The sequence below is a fragment of the Centropristis striata genome, chromosome 21 (genome assembly GCF_030273125.1).
Source record: "Centropristis striata isolate RG_2023a ecotype Rhode Island chromosome 21, C.striata_1.0, whole genome shotgun sequence".
Classification (NCBI taxonomy): domain Eukaryota; kingdom Metazoa; phylum Chordata; class Actinopteri; order Perciformes; family Serranidae; genus Centropristis; species Centropristis striata.
Window position 1 is genome coordinate 21,508,469 of NC_081537.1, and position 23,597 is coordinate 21,532,065.

The 23,597-nt window shown below is 40.6% G+C and overlaps 1 protein-coding gene across 3 annotated transcripts; it reads left to right on the forward strand.

Annotated features, from left to right (window-relative positions):
- Positions 1 to 3,094: 3,094 nt before the first annotated feature.
- On the forward strand, positions 3,095 to 14,597 carry pmp22b (peripheral myelin protein 22b). Of its 3 annotated transcripts, none has more exons than XM_059325241.1 (5): positions 3,095 to 3,247; positions 6,722 to 6,812; positions 7,010 to 7,103; positions 10,831 to 10,971; positions 12,224 to 14,597. In XM_059325241.1, exons 2-5 carry the CDS (start codon positions 6,735 to 6,737, stop codon positions 12,382 to 12,384), a joined length of 474 nt encoding a protein of 157 aa, XP_059181224.1. In that variant the 5' UTR covers positions 3,095 to 3,247; positions 6,722 to 6,734; the 3' UTR covers positions 12,385 to 14,597. The 3 variants fall into 3 exon arrangements, with proteins under 3 accessions (XP_059181224.1, XP_059181225.1, XP_059181223.1); XM_059325242.1 differs by lacking the exon at positions 3,095 to 3,247 and adding an exon at positions 5,922 to 6,055; XM_059325240.1 differs by lacking the exon at positions 3,095 to 3,247 and adding an exon at positions 5,937 to 6,051.
- Positions 14,598 to 23,597: the final 9,000 nt, after the last annotated feature.

The window sequence follows — 23,597 nt, forward strand, 5'->3', positions numbered from 1 at the left end:
AGCCTGAACACACTAAACATTCATGGGAACCAGCTCTTCCTGCCGCTTCTGGATCTGTGCCAAAACTCTGAGTTTTCTCAAGAGGCTGCTCGGCCGCTACATCGCCAGACTGTGAAGTTGGTCTGTTACTGTGAGCTTGGATGAAACAAGCGGGAATCCGTTGAGTAATCGGCCTAGTAGCTGTTACGAGCAAGAGAGAGGAAGCTGGAGACGGACTGATAAAACATATTCTATGTGGTTTTCCATCCCAACTGCCAACCTCACGTATGGTCGCTCTGTGGTCGTGGGTGGCTGTCTGCTGATAACTTGCTCACATGACAAATCTTTTTCTGCCTAAACTTTTATTCAATGAACATTATATCTCACAGCATTCTGCACATGACTGTGTCAAGGAGGGGAGATAAGCCAGAGAAGCCTAACTGCAGGTCAGAGATCAGCCACAAAGACTGGCACATACAGCTCAATGCAGAGAAGACCGAGGTCTTTGTGGGTCATTTGTGCGATTGGGTGGAATTCTGGAACAATCCATAACATTGATCTGTGAGTGCAATTCTTCACATTCTCCACAGACGGAGGAGTGGGCGGATAACAGAGCGACACAGAAGTCAGGCTACAGTACTGCAGTCTTTCCTGCTGAATCATAGTGGGGTGAGGATGACAGGGAGTTGTGCACTGTGGTCCGACTTAAAGAAATTAAAAGAATCTAATAAATGTGTCTTTTTTTTTTTAGGAACTGAAAGAAAATGCATGGCAAGACAAAAAACAGAACTGACCAAATTGCAGTTTTCCTCTTTTCCATTTGTCACATTTCCATGGCTGGTGACCTTACTGTCACGCTGACATTCAAGCTTTCATCATTTACAAACTGAATGTCATGGGATAATAAGTGAATCATAACCATCTGATTACAGTTTGTGTCAGAATGACACGCAGCTCTTACATCCTTCCAGACTACGTTATAATGACACAGTTTCCTTACAAACCTCATGTCAAAATGAGGAGTTAAATGATGCACTCGTGAAAATGTACTTTTCATGATTAATTACATAATCTAATAGTGATATTTGAGTCTCAGAACTAGAATTAATAGATCATTTATTAGGACAGTTTTATTCATTTATAGGATAATGAGTGAATCATGACCATCTGATTTCCTGTTTGCTAAAAAGCTTAATTTCGAAATGAGTAATGAAATGAAGCAATCGTGAAAATTTACACAAATAGTCAGATTTGAGACTCGAGAACTATAATTAGGTAACATTTATTAGCATTAAATTGGATTTATCAATTTATTTCAAATGTGTAGTTAATTAGTAAAAAATAAATAAAACAAAAGGTACAATAAAATGGACCTTAAACTCTCAAAATACAACACACATGAAAAATAAAATGTATAAATATATTACAAATCTGAAGAGTAGAGAGAATTACACTATATATCCTTACCATTCTTCTTCTTCATAATAATAATACTTATAAATATATATATATGTGTGTGTGTGTGTGTGTGTGTGTGTGTGTGTGTGTATGTATGTATGTATGTGTGTGTGTGTGTGTGTGTGTGTGTGTGTGTGTGTGTGTGTGTGTATAAAATGTACAATTTACAAACAATTTCTCCAGTTTTATCATTTAAACCATAAATATTCAACCAGTCAGCTCTGACCAACTCTTCCTTCTCTTTATACATCTTTAATATTTTTGATTTATGGATTTAATAATATAGCAATGTCATGAGACATTCTGCATGATTTTAAAGTTGGTTTGATTTCACTTTTCCCCAGGCTACATGTCATTATTATCTCGTTCACTCGACCCACAGACCGTCTGCTCTCACATCACCGGCAATCTGTTGTGTATTTAGTGTATTTTAAGGACTCATTTGCCCCTTTGTTGTCATCGCTCTGTGTCTCTCTGATTAAACTGTGATGACAAGACAAGGGTTGTGAGTAGCTTAAAACTTATCAACACACATAAACAGACTGTATTCACCTCTTGTTCGCTATAGCCTGTGTCCTCCTCTGTGTTTTCATGTTTTAAGTAGTGGTGGAAGAATAACTGAAATATTTTACTGCTTTAAAAGTAACAATATAACCATGTAAAGATACTACATTATGAGTAAAAGTCCTGCATTCAAAATCTTACCGAAGTAAAAGTGCACAAGTATTGGCAAAAAAATGTACAGAATAAAATATATTTTCCATAAGTTATTTATTAACATGTGCATGTAACCAGCATTTTAAAGGTTTCAACATGAAGTTTATCTTAACAATTAGGCTTTACTTTTGAGTATCTAATGTATACTAATTACATTTTAGAGTTATTTTTAAAATAAAATATGCATCTGAAAAGTAGCTACAGGTACAAAATAAATGTAATGGAAGAAAAAGTACAATATTTCCCATCAACATGAAGCTTACCATCTAGCTTTGCTTTTGGGGTATCTAATGAATGATTATTATAATTTATAGTGTTTTTTTTTTCAAGATGATGACATGTTTAAATATAAAATATTGATCTAAATAGTAACTAAATGTCTAGATGTGGAATACATTTAATGGAGTAAAAATGTTTCCCTCTAAAATGTTTTTAAGTATGAGTACAAAGTGGTACAAAGTAAAAATCCTACTCCTTTTCGGACATGTTGCATTCACATTATAGCTTTTGTTTTGACTATTGCAATTTTTGTTTTGATTATTCTCATTGGATTTGTTTGTTTTTGAGTTGACTTTGTTGTGTTACTCGCACATGTTCCAAATAAAAAAACTGAACTGAACTGAAAATAAAAGTACCTCAAAATTGTGCTTATTTATTTTCCACCACTGGTTCTCTTATCTAATTAGCAAATTTAGCATTGCTTGCACTATAATTGTAGTTTCCAGCATCAGACTATGTCCGTCTTGTGATTAAGAACGATAAAGTCAGTGCATGAGAGTGTTGCGTGTGTGAGTGTGTGTGAACACTTAGGTAGGTATCAGGGCCAAAGAGTGTGACGTGAGTCCAGAGAGGGCAGTCCGACTCAGACACGCTGCAGTAGGAGGGGATCTGTTAAACTACTGTGACTCAGTGGACCAACAGACAGCAGCACTTCACATGCTGATGACAGGACACAAGGACTGACCCAACATCAGCAGTCAGAACCCGACACACAAGGCACACAAAGGCCCAGTAAACAGAAAGGAAGACCTCCCTCTAATCTGCAAAAGGAGCATCAGCTGGATCCACAGACTCAGACTGAATAATATCCGCTGTGAGTATGAGACCTTTATTCATCACAGCTAATGGATTGTGGTTTGAGCCAAGATAAGTGAAATTGCATATAATGCAATTAAGTGAAAGAAGGCAGCCTGTCACATTGTTTTAAAATCAACAAGGGAATCCAATTGCGGCATGGACAAAGGCCCATATTTGGCCTTTTTTCTGAAAGCTTCTTTATTTCCCAATCTTGTAGGACTTAATTCAGTAGAAACAAAAACATCACTTATGATCACCACATCTGCTTTAACACTCTGTGCTGGTATGTGGATGGAGTTACTGTAACTCAATCACATCTGCTCACTGTATCCCTGCTCCCCTGGCCCAGGTCCTATCTATGGTTCAGGTATGCACTCTCACTGTCCGCCACGCTAACGTGAAGATAAGTCGTAGCATTTTAACGACGGGGTGAAATGTTAGACGCCATTCCAAATGTAACATTATTCAGTATCTCGGCGTGAATGTTTGTTATGTGGCTCTCCCCGGATAGTTTGGCTCCAACCCTGGCTTCACAAACACAGTAAACTTAACACTCCCGTGTCCACTCAGCCTACTGATTGTCAGTCTTTTACAAACATTGACATATAAGGGATGGGGAGCGCCTGCACAGCTACTACTCACACTTTTAACAAGTGTTCGCCTCTGTACAAGTCACTATAAACCTTTAAACCAGCTTATATTTTTGGAAATGACTCGGTAACATCATCACACACATACAAATACCAGCTGCAGATCAATCATATCAGACAAAGAGGTACTTCTATGCAGCTCAGGCTAAAAATGTGACATGCTTTGATTACTTTGCAGCACTCTATGTCTTGTTAAATGCTTCTTTCATGTGTGTGTGGACATGAGCCCAGCAGAAAGGCCTCTGTTTTCACATGAGTGTGAGATACACAAGCAGAGCCATCCAGGAAGTGTGAGCTAAGTGGTGAAGAATAGAGAGTGGATGCTGACAGGGGTTATCTGAGGTCGGACAGCTCCTCTAAGCTCCTCTAGCAGCCGGCTAATGCAGAGAAAGTGTATGTTTCATAAACTGCTGCCTGTCGAGGAGCTGAGTACTTCACTGTGCAGGGTGTGAAATCAGTTCTTGACGTTCTGCAGATGAAGGAGCGTGCATTTGGTGACTTATGAACAGAATTTATCCAGTGTTATTATAAAAACCATACTATATGTGGATATGATGCCTACAACATACACAACTACAGACAGAACCAGTCAAACAATTGGTTAAATTATCACCAACAGCAGATTTTGGTTGATCTGAACGTGCAGAAGAAGATCCAGAGGGAGGAGAAGATTCAAATATTTACACTTTTGACCTTTCTCTACACTCCCTGAATATATTTCCCAGAATTCCACTCATTGCAACACCCGTTTTATAGGACTAACCTCAGCACATACTTTAACATACACATTAACAGCAGGGGCTGCGGTCCCTGCTCAGGGTGGAACGCTATCTCGCTCCCACTGGAAATGAGTCATGTCAAACAGAGGAGAGCCCCAGATGCTATCTCTCACTGGCGGTGCGCTGGGCATCCACACTTTCACACGTACTGTGAGTCACGGGGGCTGACTACATGACTACCAGAGGGAAAAGACCCACACTACACCATGCTACGGCAATGTTTGTGTTTGTAATTGCCAAGGCAACAGAACGTTTACAGGGAATATCGCTCCAAATTTAGAAAAGTTTTAAATATCTTACTTTTGCATGATTGTAGTATTAATATAAATGCATTCAAATTGATGAAAGACTTGATAAAGATGTTGGGTTTTTTTTTGCTAAAAAAGTGAAACATTGTAAATTACCAAAAGGCAGATTACATATACAGTCATGGAAAAACACATTAGACCATTGTTTTCTTCATTTTTTTGTTCATTTTAATGCCTGGTACAACTAAAGGTATATTTATTTGGACAAATATAATGATAACAAAAGTAGCTCATAAGAGTTCAATTTAAGAGCTGATATCTAGCCATTTTCCATGGTTTTCTTGATAATGATTTTGGGTGTTATCAAGAAAACCATGAAAAAATTAGATATCAGCTCTTAAATTGACCTCTTATGAGCTATTTGTGTTGTTATCATTATATTTGTCCAATTTGTACCTTTAGTTGTACAAGGCAATAAAATGAACAAAAAAAATGAAGAAAACAAGGCTGGTCTCATTTTTTTTTCTGTGACTGTAATTCCCAAATAAATCAAACTACTTTTAATCCACTGCCAATTTGTGTCATATATCCTACTCACATTGTTGTTGTTGAACAATATAAACTCTGTAGTAAGTCATCAAAAATGTATGTTTGGTTCTTCTGCTAAATATATGAAAGTAAATATGAATATTCTATATTATCTGAGCAAGCAACAGAAGCACATGTGAATTCCAAAGTGCAGTAATTTGTAATTACAGCAATAAAACAGTGTCAGAGAGCAAGAAATCCTCGAAAGCAGATATCTGCTGTTAGTTACCACGACAGCCAAACAATAGGTCACTACACATACAGCAAGTTAGTTACTAAGGCAACCCATGCGCTATTACGCATGGGTTGCGCATCTATATTGGGAACCCTGGCTGCGGACCAGAGGGTCACTCCATGACGCAGCGACGCACGCAGGGCGTTGTTCTCCCATAATGAGACACTTTATAACAGAACGTCAGCGCTGGCATCAATCTAGTCTGAGAGCGACTTTTAGCACTGAAGGACTACCGCTGTTGGACTCTTTTGGGAAAACTTGCTTTTGCTTATTGCGAGCCTGAACCTATTTGTTTTTTGTGGGAATACAAGCTCAACACTGTAAGTAAGCGGACTTTGATCTCTTCTAAACTTCCTTATATTCAGCTGCGCTCAGTCTGTCCTGGCGGGTTGAAGAAGGAAACGCGCTTTTTGTTGGGATACCCGCTGCTCCGCTGCGCGCACAGACAGGCAGGAGGACTGAGCTGTCATCGCCAAAGGGCTTATTTGGTGGCTTATCATTTATTTAATTCGATAAATACACTTTAATTAGACTTATTTCACTTTCTTCCTTCTTATTAGTGATCCTTTTAAATCTCAGGTAGGCATCACAGCTCATTACTCAGATTGTTTCCATTTTAAGGATGACACAAACCGGCAACTTAAAGGCATCTTTAAGGAACAGAATGTTTGACAAGAAAAAGGGATGCAATATGAAAGCCTTTTCAGTCATATTTTATCGTCTTAGAGTAAATAAAAACAAGAAATCAGCTTCAAAGTTTAATTCCGTCGCCATACTGGTATATCATGATTAACAAAGCCTTCTTTATGGTATTATTATTAACTGCCAATGCTGTAAACGTGCAGCATCCGATGAAGTTTCTCCGTGTTGAACGTGCTGCAGCGACACACCCATGTCCCTCCAATCTGACATCCACACACACGCAAACACACACACAAACATACGCTGATACACTGACAGAGACTGTCTTCTCTTCTCATTACTGCTCAGATCGCCTGTAAAGATGCTGCTCCTGCTGTTGGGAATCATCCTCCTGCACATTGCTGCTCTGGTTCTCCTGTTTGTGTCTACAATTGTCAGCGTAAGTAAAACTTTGCCTGATATTATTGATCAGATACAGCTTTAAATTAAATGTAAATATAAATAATATTTTTTAAACTCATTATTAAAGCTTACAGGCATTTTTTAGTGTATAATGTTCATCCTTAACTGTTTTTCTGTTCCATTTGTCTCTGCGTTTCACACATTACTGACCATTTTGTACATTGTTGACACCAGGTATGGGCAACAGGTCAAACTAGCTCCACAGACCTGTGGCAAAACTGCTCTACTACCAATGGAGGATACCACTGTGACCCAGCAACAACTGGAGGTCAGACTCTTCTACCTTTCTCCTTTAAAAGATAACTACTTATTTACTGGCTAATATGAAAAAATGTACCCAATTTTCTGCTGTGAGGCTGTGATAAATCTCAGGATTTCACTTCACTTTTTAGGTTTACTTTCAGCAAAGTAGTCACTTGTCAGCACTGAAACCAGTTTAAATAATCCACAATGGCATTAATGGGGGACTTGAACTTTGGAAAATGACTTGCTGGAATCCAACATTTAGCATGTTGATGATGTGGGTGTGTCACAGCTCCTTTGGGACTCTGGTGCCATCTAGGGCAGAGAATGTGGCAGTGCTGTTTTGAAGTGCTAGCTGATAGGCTGCGGCTGTATAAATAGTCGTGGTGTGATGTCCATATTCAGGTCCCGTGTTGGGAGTCCATAGTGACAGGAGTTTGGGAGTTGTGGAGGATCAGGGTGGGGCTGCAGAGAGTATTTAAAGTTTTAGATCTATGTGTGTATGTGTGTGTGTGTGCATGCCTGTAACAGTGTTTGCAAGCAAGGAGACCTTGGACTACCTCATGGAGAACATAGCAGGCTGACGGTGGGTCACGCCCAGTGTCAGATCATAGTGTCCAGTGTTGGTTTGCAGGGATCATTGGGACAATTTAAGGCAGCAGCTGCAGCGTTACTGATTTATTTAGACAGTCAGCCACCTCATGTTGCAATTCGACATGATAAATAAGAATATGGATGTACAGATTCTACTATTTTTCACACCTAATAATATTTCCATTGTTTTAAAGTGAATAATTTAGTGAGATCACTGTTGGGCAGCTCTATGTTTTGCTGCTAAATGTGCCATCACAGTGGTGCAGGAGCTGCGGGCTGGGTGATGTCATTTGTCTAGAATGAGCCGTGCTCAGCCAGTGTGTGTTTTGTCAGGGCCAACAGCGCCTGCATACTCTGCCAGGTAGCTTCATGGTGCAGCCAGTTTGTTTGACTTGCTTTCATTAGCCCACTGACGCACGCTGTTTATTTAAGAAGGCGCGCGTGCCCGGGGTCTGTGCTTTGGCTTTGGGAGATGGAAGATAGTGGAGCATTCACATGTCGAGGCCAAGCCAGCCTGCGTTCAATAGAGCTTTTTGAAGCTTTGCTGAGCAATCAAGTTCCTTCTGAAGTGAATCATAATCATGGTCATCATGGTTATTTTCTGGCCAATTTCTGAAAATTTCCCCTCGTCATTGCCTCGGTTGCAAAAATACTGTCTTTATTTGGTTTCATGACGCCCCGGTGAGAGATACTCTTGTAACCGTTATCACATGCTGAGCTTGAGTTAATATCACTTCCTTTTAGCCAGGAAAATTACTTCACAGTATTTACTCGCCCTAAAATTAGCCATTGAAGAAGAATGTCTTCAGCTCCCAGGCAGACCTACGACACATAAACACAAACACTACAGCTGTTTTCTTTTTCAGGGGCTCAAAATAGAAGGCAGAAAACATCAACAGCTAGTTTCCTGTTTGGCTTCATTGGAAGCTGTAAAGTTTATGCATTGTAAAATGACCATAATAAACCAAGGCGTTCAAATATGTTTTTGAATATGAGTCATACTTGCTTATCAGTGATATTCTGAGCCTTGAACCGCGCCTCTTGCTAGGAAATGCCCCATGTCACCGTTTCCTACTAGAGAGGGAAGGAAGGACGACAAGATGTCTGTTTATCAGAGAGAAGTGATGTATTGTTGGTATTTATAGGTGAGCACTATGCAAAGGGAAGGGATGGAACATTTTACCCATTTCTCACAGTGTTGTCTCACAGTATTATGTAACATCTGAAAACAGGATCATTATAGCGGGAATCTAATTGTTGCTCTGGTGTGGTATTGTGCTGGCTGCATTCTGTGGATGGAGATTTGCAGCGTGTCATGTTTCCTCCCATATCTCATCCCGCCGAGTCAATGATCATCAGGACAAACTGCGGCGCTGTTGTCGTCGGTAACGTGACTCCGTCCTGGCAATAGATGTGCCATCATTCAAGATACTGTTTCCATTTTAAATCTATAACAGAGATATTTCAGCGCTTCTCCAGGAAACACTGCATTATTCTTTGTAAATGTCCATAGATAGAGAAGAATTAAACACCAAGCGACAGTGTTTTCATTCTAGCCTCGGGTGTTAAAATGCGGTTAGTCAAAGTTGTAACATCCCACAAAGTAAGCTGTCTTATTATTTAATCATGCCTTTTGTTGCATGAGCGGCAATAAATTATGCATCATGACTTTTATGGGTTTTTTTCAAAGTTGCAAGTGCCCCCCCATTAAACTACAGCATGCCTTTGATTTGCACAATGCAAGAAGATCAATAGACCACAGATGCTTGAGTATGTTGAAGGCATCGCATTAGAGATTTGAATGTCAAAGTTCAGCAGTGGTGTGCATACAGATTGAGACGAAATAAATACCACTTTTTATAGGTTCGTCTGGTATATTTGCCAATGCGAGAACAGAACTTATGCAGTGACCACCAACACACAAGCAGACTGAGTGAGTCTTACTTGGTCACCCATTGGTTTGTAGACTGCATTTTGATGCCTCAAGTTTAGCATTTAGCCATCGACATCTTTGTTTCTTGGAACGAGAAGTGTATTTATACCATAATTTTGGTGGAGGAAGCTAAGTTATAAGTCAACACCAGTACTAGCATCTGCAATTCAAAAGAGTGTCTTTTAATACAACCAAACGTGGACAGGACATTTTCAAGTTTCTCTGATGAGGTGAAAAAACACTGTGAAAGTGTCTAAATTCTAAGACGAAAACACACAGCGCATTTTGGTGGCGACTTGTCAATCACAAGTTAGCCATGCCCCCAACCATATTATGTTTTATCACATATTTTGCTCTAAATTAAGAACAAAATGTAGATGACCTGAAACTAACAACTGAGACCATAAACTAATTAGGAAATAAATCAAGTTGGGACATTTTTGCCATTGAATTTCCTATAGTCTGACCTCTTTTAGCAACCAGTGGAGTCGCCCCCTGCTGGCCATTAGAAAGAATTCAGGTTTAAGGGCATTTCTACATTGGCTTCACTTTTCAGACTGGGAGGTTGGTGGTTGGTGAAGCATCTTGTGACACGGCAGCATTTTATGGCCCAAAATACGATAGTAACAACAGATCCAGCTAAAGTAAAGGTTAGATAGTTGCAGAGAAGCAAAGAGCAATCGCTTACGAAACTTGAGAGGCCGGCGAGGTAGCATGGATGACCCTCAGACAAGAAATAGACCCTGCTTGGAAATCCTGAGATTCCTGGCATGGTGGCACGGAGGAAGCATAGACACAAACAGTCGAACACACTCAGATAGATGGAGCAGATAGATGGTCTTCCCCATCAATACAGGTGTCTAATGGGTTAATGGGCTTCCAGCTGGAGGACTCGCAGTACTGATCGATGTGGTACACTCAGTCATAGGTCCTGCTGTGAGGAGCGCACAGAGCTTTTAGGAACAAGATACCTCGGTTTTATTATTATGGATCCATTACACATTCCCAGAAGTAAACATTACATTCTCTGTGAGAGGATGCTTCAATTCAGCAGAGACAGAACCACCAAGCTTTTGCATTTGTTTTTTCCTATTGTTTCCCCTTCCCCTGCCTCTCTCCTGTGTTCATTAAGTCAATGTTGTATATAAATGATGCTTTGGATAATGATGACTTTGGATGAGTTATTGACAACACTCTTTCTTCTCCCTCCTCTCTTCGCTTGCAGAGTGGATTCAGTCGGTCCAGGCTCTCATGATCCTATCCATCATCTTCAGCGTCCTGTCTCTCTTCCTCTTCTTCTGCCAGCTCTTCACTTTGCAGAAGGGCGGACGCTTCTTCCTCACTGGAACCTTCCAGATCATTGGCAGTAAGTGCAATCCCCTTTTGACACTTCCTTTCAAATCCATTGAGATCAGATAGACATTAGAGTGATGACATATACATCATACTGGTAGGTTTTTGGCGAGTATCAACACAAAATGTAACTAAAGGAACCATGCCCTATCTTATAATGGTGACAAAAGAGAAAAATAGTTAGTGTATTGGCTCTATGACCAAGATCTGCTCCAAAATTGTATGGGGTCTTCCATGGCCAATACTACACCCTTCAAACACATTTCATGAAAATTGGGCCTGTATATTTTCCAGAATCCTGCTGACAAACAAACCCAACCAAAAACCTCTTTAACAGAGGATTTATATTGGACCATACGGCTATAGTTAAGGGGTGCATTTTCACTATTAAATAATCTTTGATGAGTCCACCGAGTCCATTAAATCAAGTGGTGAAAAATGGCCATCCGAGAATCCAAAGTAACATCTTCAAATGATTTGTTTTTGTTCTTGTTTTGTTGAAAACCCAAAGGCATTAAATTGGCAATGACACAAAAAGAGAGAGGCACTTAAACATCCCATTGGAGAAAGATCATTTTTAGCATGTTTGCTTGACAAACAACCGATCTAAAGTAATCCCTTCAGCACTACTTTGTTTAGTCCAGTAACATTAAGTAGTCTGATAATACACCACTCACACACATCCTCCTACACAGACAGCAGATGACCACACTGCATCTACTGTGGTGGAGAATGAAATTAAGAGAGTCTGAGCCAGTTACTAATGGTTTAATGTCCATTGTACTTCATGCCCTTTGGCCAGAGAGTGGCCGCACTGCCAGCCCATTGTGTCCTCTCTTGGCAGCCCTTTCCAACATCCCAGGTTTGCTCTCTATACCGTGCCAGCGCATTGCCTGGCACCCAGGTGCCCACTCAGCCAAACAGGAATGACACTGGGCACACCGCCAGCCTTGCAAGTTGAAATGTCAGGAAGGCTGGCGGCGCGGGGGTCTGACAAACACATCATGCCATGTCAGACCAGGGAGGTGGGCAGAGCAGGAGAGGCTCGCAAGGGCTGGCTCGGAGATCAATAAGCATGAAACACTGTGATGTAGTGTGGAAGGATGCCTTCAGGGAAACACTGACCTGCTCGCCTCCTCCTCCTCCGCCAGACACGGTTCAGCCCAGGACACGAGACAGAGAGCACAGCACTGCAGAGAAATATGAGCTGATAATTGAAGATGATGGCCAGCTTTATTCAGTGCTCACTTTTTCCATCCCTGCAGGTTTGTTCGTGATGAGCGGCGCCATCATCTACACGGTGATGAGTCCGGGGTGGCTGGAGGACACGGCTACCTTCGGTTACTCCTACATCCTGGCGTGGGTGGCCTTCCCTTTGGTGCTGATCAGCGGACTCATCTATGTCATCTTGAGGAAGCGAGAATGAGCCATCACTCCATCCCAGTGTTCCCAGTAACCCCCTGCCCAAGTGTCATCAACCCCCCTCTGAAGTTTAAGTTTTGATGCCTGAGTACCAATGGCCCCTGGAGCCACCAGGCCAATACACCCAGATCACAGCGAGGGGGGGTAATACCAAAAATCAACAAGCAAACCAACACAAAACAACCAATACTGTCTCAGTTAAAAGATGTATATAGTATCTATGGTTTAAAACCTATTTATAACACTTTTTACATATATGTACATAGTTGTTGTGTTGCTTTGTCAATGGATACGTGTATGAGCTTTGTTTTAGCTGATTAAGTGCCTTCGTGTTTGTTTGTAATGATGAAATAATTAGATGCTATTTTGTTGTGTTTTCTCCTCTTTTTTTGCCTTTTTTTGTTTTGGTAATTGCCAAAGAAATAGTAAAAAAGTTTCTTCAAGTATATTAACCAAAGTGCATGTATAGAAATAGAAGGGTTAGGAGAGGTTTTTGACAGGCTTGCTTTACAAAAAGAGTGGTAACATCCGTGGATGTAGCATAGCCATGAAAATATAGATTTGGTCCTTTTTTATTTTGTGAATTTTCAGTGTTTTTATTTTCAGTATTTTTCTATTTCTTATTTTCAACAAAAGATGGTGCTATGTATTTATCATTCCTATTACTGATAGCAATCATTTACAACCGAGTTACTTTGTTATTGTTTAGAGTCAAACAGCCATTAATTGATTACAGTGAGAATCAGACAGAGGTACACCTGTACATACAGAGCCTGACTGCTTCTGTAGGGAACACAGTCGATTTCACATTGCAGTGTCTGATTTTGTTTATTTTCTTCATCAGCTACTGTAAAAAAAATATGAATAACTGAGTTTGAGGTGGTGCACTGATTAAATCAAAAGTGGAATGTCAGTATTATTCTGCAAGTTTGTAAAGAGTTGGATTACAGTGACAAATACGTTATATAAGCTTTATTTTAGCTCCATTTGCCTTAATTGTGCCTCATTCTGATGTCCGTGTTCATCTGGCTGTTAAAATCTCAAAAAGCCAAATTGCCTATTTAGTAGAAAACCATAAAGAATAACACTGTGGGGCATTATAGCCTAAGAAAAGAAGTATACATTTAACATTACTAGAAAGAAATGCCACTGAGTTGAAGCCATATAAAGAAATACCAGATGATAGGAAAAACATATTTAGTATTAACTGTATATGTGAGGAAAAGGACAGAGAGGTTTGCAGTGATGATACAAATGTCTGTTTCACATACTTGAAGTTTGACACGCTGCAGTTTCTGCCCACTGACGTCTACAAGTTTTCTTCTTCTACTGTATAAAACGCTGTTTGTGTTGCGCATAACAGATGGTGATGACAATCTAGCCTAAAACACTCACTTACTCAATAAAAACTACTATCTAATACTGTGTATTCCACTGTTACAAGGGACTGGATTCTAACACTTGATGCATGCAGAGAAGTCATTTTCTAGCTGCCTGTACTCTGAACTCTGAGACACACATCTCTTGGCTACAAAAGCATCAAAACTGCCAGTAAATGGGAATAAAAAAGCAATTTATGAAACATCTGTGGTGACGAATCTGCATGTTCATGTGCTACGAGATGGATCAGAGATGTCAGAAAGTGAAATGCAGCGTGCAGCATGTAAATTCCTGTGTACAGTCTAGCCGAGCAGGTCTACCTTACAGTATGCCATCATACTCCGGGAGATCAAATACGCTGCCTTGTGCATGTGGTTGCAAATGCTGTATGTGACTTGTGTTACACACACCAAGGCGAAGGCACACGGCGGTTGGCACCAGATGCCAGCGATTCAAAACACGCAGCTTGTGTTTCAGTGTCAACATAGCATCAGAAATATGAGGACTTGGACGTGTTTTGAACACTGTAAGCAAAGGTCTGTCCTCCACTTGACATCTCCTGTAGCTTCTCCAAAACAGAGCTATGTTGTGTTGGATTAAAGTATTTAATTCAGAGCTTACACTAGCTAGTCTGCTGTGGGTTTTTTTTTTTTAGCATGATGAATTTAATGGGTACAGTTAGAAGAGATTGCCTCTAATGACAACTGCCCGACTACTTTTGTGTAAAGCGACGATTGTCTATGCCATGTTTACACCTAAACTTCCAAATGCTCTTGATATTACCAAAGCTACTTTGAGTTTAATCATTAAAGGATGTTTCTTACCACCACGACGGAGCTTTTTTTGTGTGTGTCTTTTAATAACACTACATGCAACACGTCTGGTCATCACCCAACCTGTGCATACAGATTAGGTTTGTGATGATATCTATTCCTTTTAAAGACAACACTGGGGTCGATAAGCAGCACTTCTTCACTGGGCTGATGATAGGATCTAAATCTCCAGCAATGAAAGAGAACTCTCAGAAGGAGGATTCTTGCTGCAGGCCTGAGAGGTCACAGCCTCCCACAGCCGCCCTCTCTGACATACTAGCACCGGGTGAAATGGGGACACTGCATTCTGGTCTGTGTGTGTGTGTGTAACTGTAGCTTTAAGTGTCTGGGCGAGTCTGTATATGTGTGTGCATATGCATTTTCCATATATAAATCAATATCTTGGCTGTAAACAAGTATAATCTATCCATAAATCTTTCTATACTGAGGTGTTTTATCATGTCCTGTGCAACACTGACACCAGGTGGACACATGCAGTAACAGCAACTAAAATCATACATCACTCTAGTTGAGCAAACATTGCCTCCATGTGGTACAATTTGAGCACTACAGTCAAATCTATTATACTATGGAGAGAGAGAGACAAGACTCAATTTCTCCCTTGGGCTCAGCAGATAATTTTTTCTTATTAAAATGTGCTAAACCTCATTAATTCTATATATGATCATTAAGCATTGTCTAGAACTCATCTCTCCCATTATTATGCACACATGTGATAGAGAGAGGTGATTTCTCCTGCTTGTCTGCTCTCTATTACCCTTCAGTCAGTCTAATGAATGCTCCTCCTCCGCAGCCATTATGAAGGCTTTTATGGCACAACACATCATTAGAGGTAAAGGCGGAGACAAATCACTCTTCTGCGTTTGATAAATTATTTGATAAATTCAGACAAAACAAGATAATATCGCCATGTTGTGAAATTAAATATGGCAAGAAAGGGGGCAGGGAGGAAGGTCAAACATTTGGGTGGTTTTAACCTTGATCTAGTGGTTATCAGAAATGCTTTTCTATACTTCAAAACAATTAAAAACTTTCAGATTTGGAAGAGGAGATGTAGCTTACAGACTTTTTTTCACCTGCTGGCCACTGAGCAGATCAACTGGAGCCCCAGGGGTCAGTTCAGGCCAGGTTAGATGACAATGAATGAACTGTAGATGGACATCACAGTGATTTAGACGCACCATGAGGTTCAGTACATGTTTCTGAAACAGGATGGAGAACAACCATCATTTCAAATCATTATTCCATCATTAGAGGTTTTCATGATGGATGTGGAGAACACTGTCCAACACAAAACCTCCCTTACGTGTTCACTTGGGTTAAAGTCTGAGATGATTCTGCATCATTTTTATCCTTATTAAACAATTCACTGACCCCTGTCATGCCCTGAATGGAAGTATCTGCATTCAGTATTTAGTCAGAAATGTCCTTAAATTTGTCATAACTCTGTGTCAAGCCTATTTGCCTAAATTTCCTAAATGTCTATCTTTCAAATGTGTGCACAGCATTAAAACATATAGCTTGGAAGTTGTTCTTCCGATATCATTGTGTTCATGAGCTTTAAGTTGTGATGTGGAAACAACATGGACGGCACAAAGAAGTAAAAGTGTTGTTTTCTATCGCTCAGGGTGTTAAAACAACATGCTAATATCTGGTTCCAGAATTTGCATGAGAATGAAGAACAAAGAAAAAATATCAGGTGAGCCATAAAATATGAACTTGTTTTTTCTGATCATTATGGCGTCAGTTAATAATATATTATAGCATTTTTTTTAAATATAAAGCACTTTTCAAAACAAAAAGAAAACAAGCAAACAGCTATTAGGCTAAAGTACAAAAAAGGTAAGAAAACTGCAGTAAAATCAACCAAAAGTAAGTCTAAAATAATGAGTTTTTAAAATGATGTGTTAACTTCCCTGATCTCCTCCAGCAGGACATTCTTTTGGTCAACTTTAGCATTAAGGTTTGATCGAGTAATGGCCAGAGATGACCTGCCAGAGGATCTCAGGCTGCATTCAGGCTCGTCAGAAGTCATTAATGCAGCACAAGTGCTGTAACTCACAATGTAAATGAATCTGCTCTAAAACGTCTTTCTTGGCTCATGCTACACCCTTTTGACAAGCTTAAAGAAAATCTGACCAGTAGTTATTTCCGACATACTGCTGACTAACTGAGCCGAAAACATTAACCTCCTTGGCCGAAGTAATCAGAGAAATAACTATAGAAAACTGAGGAAAACAAGTGCAATATATTAGATCAGGGATCAACTGACTCGGGCTGAGAAATTTTCTCCTGCTTCACTAATCTGTATGCCCCTTCTGCCTAAATCCACACTTTAACTCATATATGCATCCACACACACACAAACACATTGACTACAAACGTGTGATGGGACAAAGCCGACAGACTCCAGACAGATTCATCACGTCATCCTGAACCAACACGGGTCTGGAAAGACTTGTCTAGTCACTGTCACATTAAAGTGATGATGACAGATAAATGTTCTGTCGTAGCTTTCCATTTGATTTATCCAACGCCTGCTTTTTGGCAGTTCAATGAACATCATAAACTTCAGAAAATATTTTCTCAAGCAGTATTTTTGCACAAAGTTTAAGTGTCTGCTCCGGAAAAAGCACAAATTCTGTATGTATCAAGTATTGACTGATATGGATCATTACCTTAGTGCTTAATAGGTGTCTGGGGGTTCCACACATCATTGTTTGGCCATCATGGGGTCAAGGACAAGCTTTTAAAACAATCACTTTTCCCATCAATGCCTTTAAAAACTCCCCCTGTCTTGTCCCATCCCACCCAATGTCATCATCACCTCCTGCACCCCCTTTTTTCTCTTTGAGCCTACAGGGAGATAATATTTTCTAATTTCTGGAACACATTGAAGGGGGTGCAAACAGAAGGTCCACCTTAATCTATCACAGCTCCTCCGAGGGTGCAGGGGTGCACGATGACAGGCACAAAATCGGCGAGCCGGTGGGGAGGAGGGCAACAGACGCAATTAAGGCTCATGAAATGCAAATGGTGCTTTATGTGAGGGGCTGGGGCCGGGGAGGAGGGCTCAGTCTCTCCTAGCTTTGCTGCCATCTGCTTGCCATCACCACCAGTGGAAGAACCTCTGGGTCTTGGTAATTTGTAGCTTTAATAATTTTCTCCCTCAGCTGGAGGAGAAAAGAGAGAGATGGGGATGAGGGAGCCCAGGACGTGCAGCTGGCTAAGATTAGATTTAGATTAGCTGGTCAGATCACATGGAGATCTGACCTCTTACACTTTAGCACAGGCATAAACGCACTTGCATGTTCACACGCGAGCATGCATGCATGCATCACATGTGCAGGCACACACATTCAGTCGCACTCTTGCTTCCACCACTGCACAATACTTGCCTATACCATCAAAGTCGACCATGATCCGAGGTATACTTCTCGCCGAGTGGGTCCATAAATCCCTGAGGATGTCTGGGGTTATTTAGGAACATGATCCCTGTCCGCTAGGGGCCGAGTTGAACCTCAAGAGCCACTATGGTGCCCAACTTTCCCCGGAGCGCTGTTCGAAGGGGTCAAAGTGGACACAGTGTGTTTTTTCTCCCTTTTTCCCCAATGACACACATTCATTTGTCATGTGGAAAAAGAAGGGACTTATTGAACCAAGTGACACAACGCTTGCTAAAACCCGCCGTACCAACCCATTTCCAAGGTCAAGACTGGGTCAAGGCCAGCACCACACATACCCGACCCCTGACCCCGTGTGCGTCCATCACGCGGAGGAAATAAAGCAATGATTGGCAGCAGATGTAGTCCAGGACTAAATCAACTTCAGCTCCTGCCATACATCAAAATCACTTCCACCAACATGCACTCACACTGAGGGCCTAATCATTTTATCGGCAATGAAAGAGCAGAGAAGATGAATCAGTGTGCTGGACGAGGCACAGTCAGACAGACAGGAGCTTTGTGGTAGATTTAGAGCAGGCAGTGGTGTGGAAGTGTGTCTTTCAATATGGCTGGACGATGACTTAAACATCAGTGAGTGCACCTTTAGCAGCTGGGGATCATCAATGAACATATGATAGCTAACAAAAATGGCTCCCTTTCTGCCTCGTGAAACTGAAGGGGCACTTGTAACACTTATATTGACGAGCCACACATATTTGAATCAGGACGTGCTCTTTAGAGATTGAGGATTTTTAAGCTGCCTTTGACAGCAGAACATCTGCAGCATGGATCCACCGGTTGTGGGTCATATGTGTTGTTGCATAAATGATCACGCGTGACCGGCATGATGGCCACATGCCACACAAGATAGTCCAAGCATGTGCCTTTCATTTCAATGAAACCTGCCTTCAAAGAGGCGCAACAGGAATCTCTCGGCTCTATATGGAGCAAATAACACTGGCAGCGTGCCATCGTAATTATAGCATTTAATGCTCCACACCATGCACGCAGAAATGCAGAAATGGTTGACAAGAACGCGTCAGGTCTGGCATTCAGCTGCATGGACAAGACTAGTTTTAAGACGGCAGCTATCAATTTTTGTCATTATCGATTAATCTGAAGCTCACTTTCTTGATCGTGTGGTCTATAAAATGTCAGAAAATATTGAAGAAATTATCATTCCAGACTTTAAATATCGTTTTTTGGTCAGTCCAAAAACCTGGAAGCATTTAATTTAATGATAGAAAACAGACAAAAGCATGAAATCTCCATATTTTGAGAGGCTGAAAGCAGCATTTTCTGCCATCTTTTGCACGCAAAATTACTTTTTTTTGGTGTCAATTGGCTAATTGATTAGTTGCAGCCCAGTTGCCAGAAAAGAATGTTGCCATTGTACATTTCTGGAAAACACAGATACGTGCATTTGCAATAAACCTGGCTGGATATGACCAACCAACCCAAGACTTTAAACCATGAAACTGGTGTTCGGAAACCAGGTTTTTTGTTGTTTTTGCACCTAGTTGTTGGAAAATATGTCCGGAATTAATTTCTTAAAGCCAAATGCCATTAATTATTTTTGCCAAACCTTAACCAAGTAGTTTTGGTGCCAAATCAGTTCAGAATCTTTCATATTCAACATAGTTGTGGTTAAAAAAAAGTAGAGCTTCAACTTTATCTGTGGTTTGCAGAAAAATGTACAATGCCAACATTTATTCTGGCGGCTAACCGTTGCAGCTAGAGCTGCTTTTAATCTCTACAGACAGACAGACAGACAGACAGACAGAAACACAGACGGCTCTCATGAGGTCCAGTAAAGCTTCATACTGGTTGGCTGGATGGCAGTAAAAGCTCTCTGAATGGTGTCGATGAAGCCTCATAAATTCCCCCAGGCAATAACAGGACCTCCTATGGGAGAGTAGTACTCAGCGGCCGAGGTATTTGGAGCTGTGCCACATTTTAAACTTTAGAGCCCGATTCATTGGGGGCTATGTAGATACATTATTTTACAATCCATCCACTCTACTATAGCACATATATAAATAAAAGACGCTAACAAGAGTTTGTACACATGTGCATGCAGCAAATATTGAGAGATACGGGTTAGAACATTAAGCAACCACACTGTTGGATCTCACATCTGAGCAGCAAGTTCTCTGCCTATCACTGAGGGCAACAACTTTAAATCAGCCAGATGGAGCAGGAGCAGACAGCTATACGAGCCAGAGATAAAACTGCTGGGACAGTTCTGCGATGACAAAGAATTAGAAGATCAAATTCCTCTCCGTGTGCATCTCTTGTGCACGGACCAGCACAAAGCCAGCACGCCTCCAACTCTGCAAAGTTCAGCAAAATGCTTGGCGTCTTCAAACCCATAAGCTTGGACACACTACAGACAGCGTAATGCCTCATCATGCACTTATAAGAACTGCTTCTCTAGACTGTTTTTTCTCTACTGTACACTTCTATATTCAATCTAATTAAGTGTATATAATAACATTATGTATCCTGCTATTGGTACATTTGTTTCTGTGCCAAGTTTGAGATTTGCTGCCACTATCTGGACAGCTTGTGTGAGAGCACTAAATCTGTCTTTTCTTCTGCAGTGACAGACAAAGCATGTCCTCGAACTCTTAAAGGACACTCTGAATGCCCCAATGATTTATTTACAGCTCTGAAAGGCGCATATGCAACTCCTAATTATGATATCACTCTCTTTTTGAATAATGGAGCTAAAAAAAAAAGCTCTAAAAGAAAAAGAAAATCTTTCTGTCCTTAGAAACATTCAGACCTAAAGGCTAATGAAACTGTGATTAGTAAACCTAATTAGTCAGCTACTTTCCCAGCTTTTGCATGTCCTGAAATCACCATTCATGTACGAGGAATAGAGACAGGGTGATTAGTAGAACAAAGACGAATGCTGTAATCTCCTCTCAATGGAGTGTCAGCCGCGGCCCATCAGGAGATAGCGGGCTCGGGCTGATAGCAGAAGGGAGAATGTCGGGCTGTAAGTGCTCGTGTAGCTGGGAAAGCTGAGGAATCCCAGGACAAAGGAGCAGGGCTGAAGGGAGATAAGACAGGACACAGTGGCATGAATATCCACGGAGAAGGCCATGCTGCATTATGCATGCAGGGGAACAGAACAAAGAGAAAACATATAGTGGATTGTATATGCATACAGTACACAAGCTGCAACCAGAATCAAATTAAAATTACATTCTGTAAAGGACAATCCGGTATAAATTCCACTCACCCACCCCCACTATTTTTTATGATTTTATAATACTCATATGAAGAAAGTGCTGCAGCAAATCCACCATTCACCACAGTTTAGATTAAATATTCTCAAGAACAACTCAGAAAACAGTGGGAAAAAAATACACGTTATTTCTTCCTAATATATGCACCATCTGAGGAGGTAAATTAATATATAACCAGTTCACATTCAAGTGGTATTTAAGTGTGATTTTCAGCACATGTTGGGGATATTAATTTAAATGTAATAAAAGCTAGGACTGCAACAAACTACTTTTTTCATTATCATTTAATCTGATGATTATGTTTCTGCTTAATGGATTCACTGTTAAGCCAATGTAATTTTGGAATGTGAACAAATAATTATTCCAACAGAATTGCCTCATTGAGTCTGTTCATTAAAAATAACATTAGGTGCTAGATGGCAACAAAATGTGCAATTTTGGACAATTATATGATATTTGCTGATGTCATAAGTCTGCCACAGTGCGATTTTCTTAGGATTAATCTCAGTAGCCTGTATTAGACGATATCATATGCCCATTTAACACAATCAATAATATTTATATCAAAATTACAAAAAGCAACAAAATATTTTCTTTGATATTTTTTTATACAATTTTATTGTCTGGAGCTCTTCCAGACATTTAAATGAATACATAGAAAATGGGAATTTCAAAATAAAGGGGAAGCTTAAAGATGATGATATGTATCAATATTTTCACTTTGCATCAATGATATTGGTCCATATATTAATCCAGATCAATGTATTGTTAAACCCCTAATATGACTTACTGAACAATCTGTACAGCCTATGGCTCCATCTGTCCTTTCAACGCTGGCTTTGGATAAGGAAAATCTCCTTTTCCCAAAAAGTGTTATATTTGATATAATGTCATATCACTAGGTTAAAATGAGTGGTCACACACGCACGCGCACACGCACACGCACACACACACAGCTCCCTGTTGAAGTTGAAAGATATCAGTTGCACATGTTTAATATTTCTTTTAAAATGTCTTATAGTGAATCATTCATCAAAAAGACATGTTGATGGGCCACAGTCAGATGTATGTCTGCATGTATATGTGTGTGTGTGTGTGTGTGTGTGTGTGTGTGTGTGTGTGTAAATTCTGAATGGCTCTGCACAGGACTGTTGGTTTGTGTAGCCCCCTGTTGGCCTGACCCTCAGAGCCCGCATAAAACCCCTCACCCTTCATCCCTAAAAACACTGTTGCACTTTCAGTTCAGTGCTGTAAATTATACACACACACTAACACACACACACACACACACACACACACACACACACACGAAAGTCTGGATAATGTTCACACTGCCACCACTCACAAAGGCTCTACCGTAGCCCCATGCAGCACTGGGAATTTTGAGGACACCCCCTCTTAACACACACACACACACACACACACACACGCACACACACACACACCACTCAGCCCCTTTATGCTTTCTTGCTTTCTCCTTCTATTTCTCCCCCTAACAATCAAAGGCCATATGGCAAACATATTCCTCCGGTTCATTGGCTTTTATGGCTGTTGTTTAAAGAATGGGCCCTGGCTTGGTTGAGGGGTGTTCCGGGGGCCAGTTTGAAGGGCAAAATAATATAGTCTGCCCTCAGTCCATTAGAGAGCCTTTATTTCTATTAGTGCAGTCACTGGGCACTCTGGGACCATTGAAACAACCCTGGTTAATTAGGAAAGAAAAACATAAGCACGTAACGTGTTTTAAACCAAAGTAGATTGAACACCGCTGCCGATTCCTTCTGCACCTCTGCACTCGCTCCCTGGGCATCAGTCCTTTTATGCGTCATTTGATCACTTCACTGGAGCTAATTGTGCTTCACTGGGAGATTCAGCACTCATATTAAATAGATGGCCAAACAAAAAACTGATTACATTCTGCTTAAAGTGTCTTAATCATACATGAAAGTGACTTTGGGCTCCTCTGTAGTGCTTGCAAAAAGGTAATTTACTCTGCATCAAAAGTTAATGGTCCACAATATTTGGCAAGAGTGCCCAACGCAGCAAAGTGCCACCAGAGCTCGAACACACTGGGGGTGTTAACATGAGGATATTTGCAGCAGTGTTTTCATTTAGTGGCAGGCAGCAATAACTCAGCAACATTTGGAAACCTTAACTTGCCGCTTAATCCTTCCCACTGATCCAGAACAGAACCTCTGGTGACAACCCTCGCACTAATGTGTCAACTTTCTCAAAATGAGCTGCCACAACATTAGAGGAAAACTAAACACAGTAATAAGAAACTCAATCTTCAAGGCGTTTCAT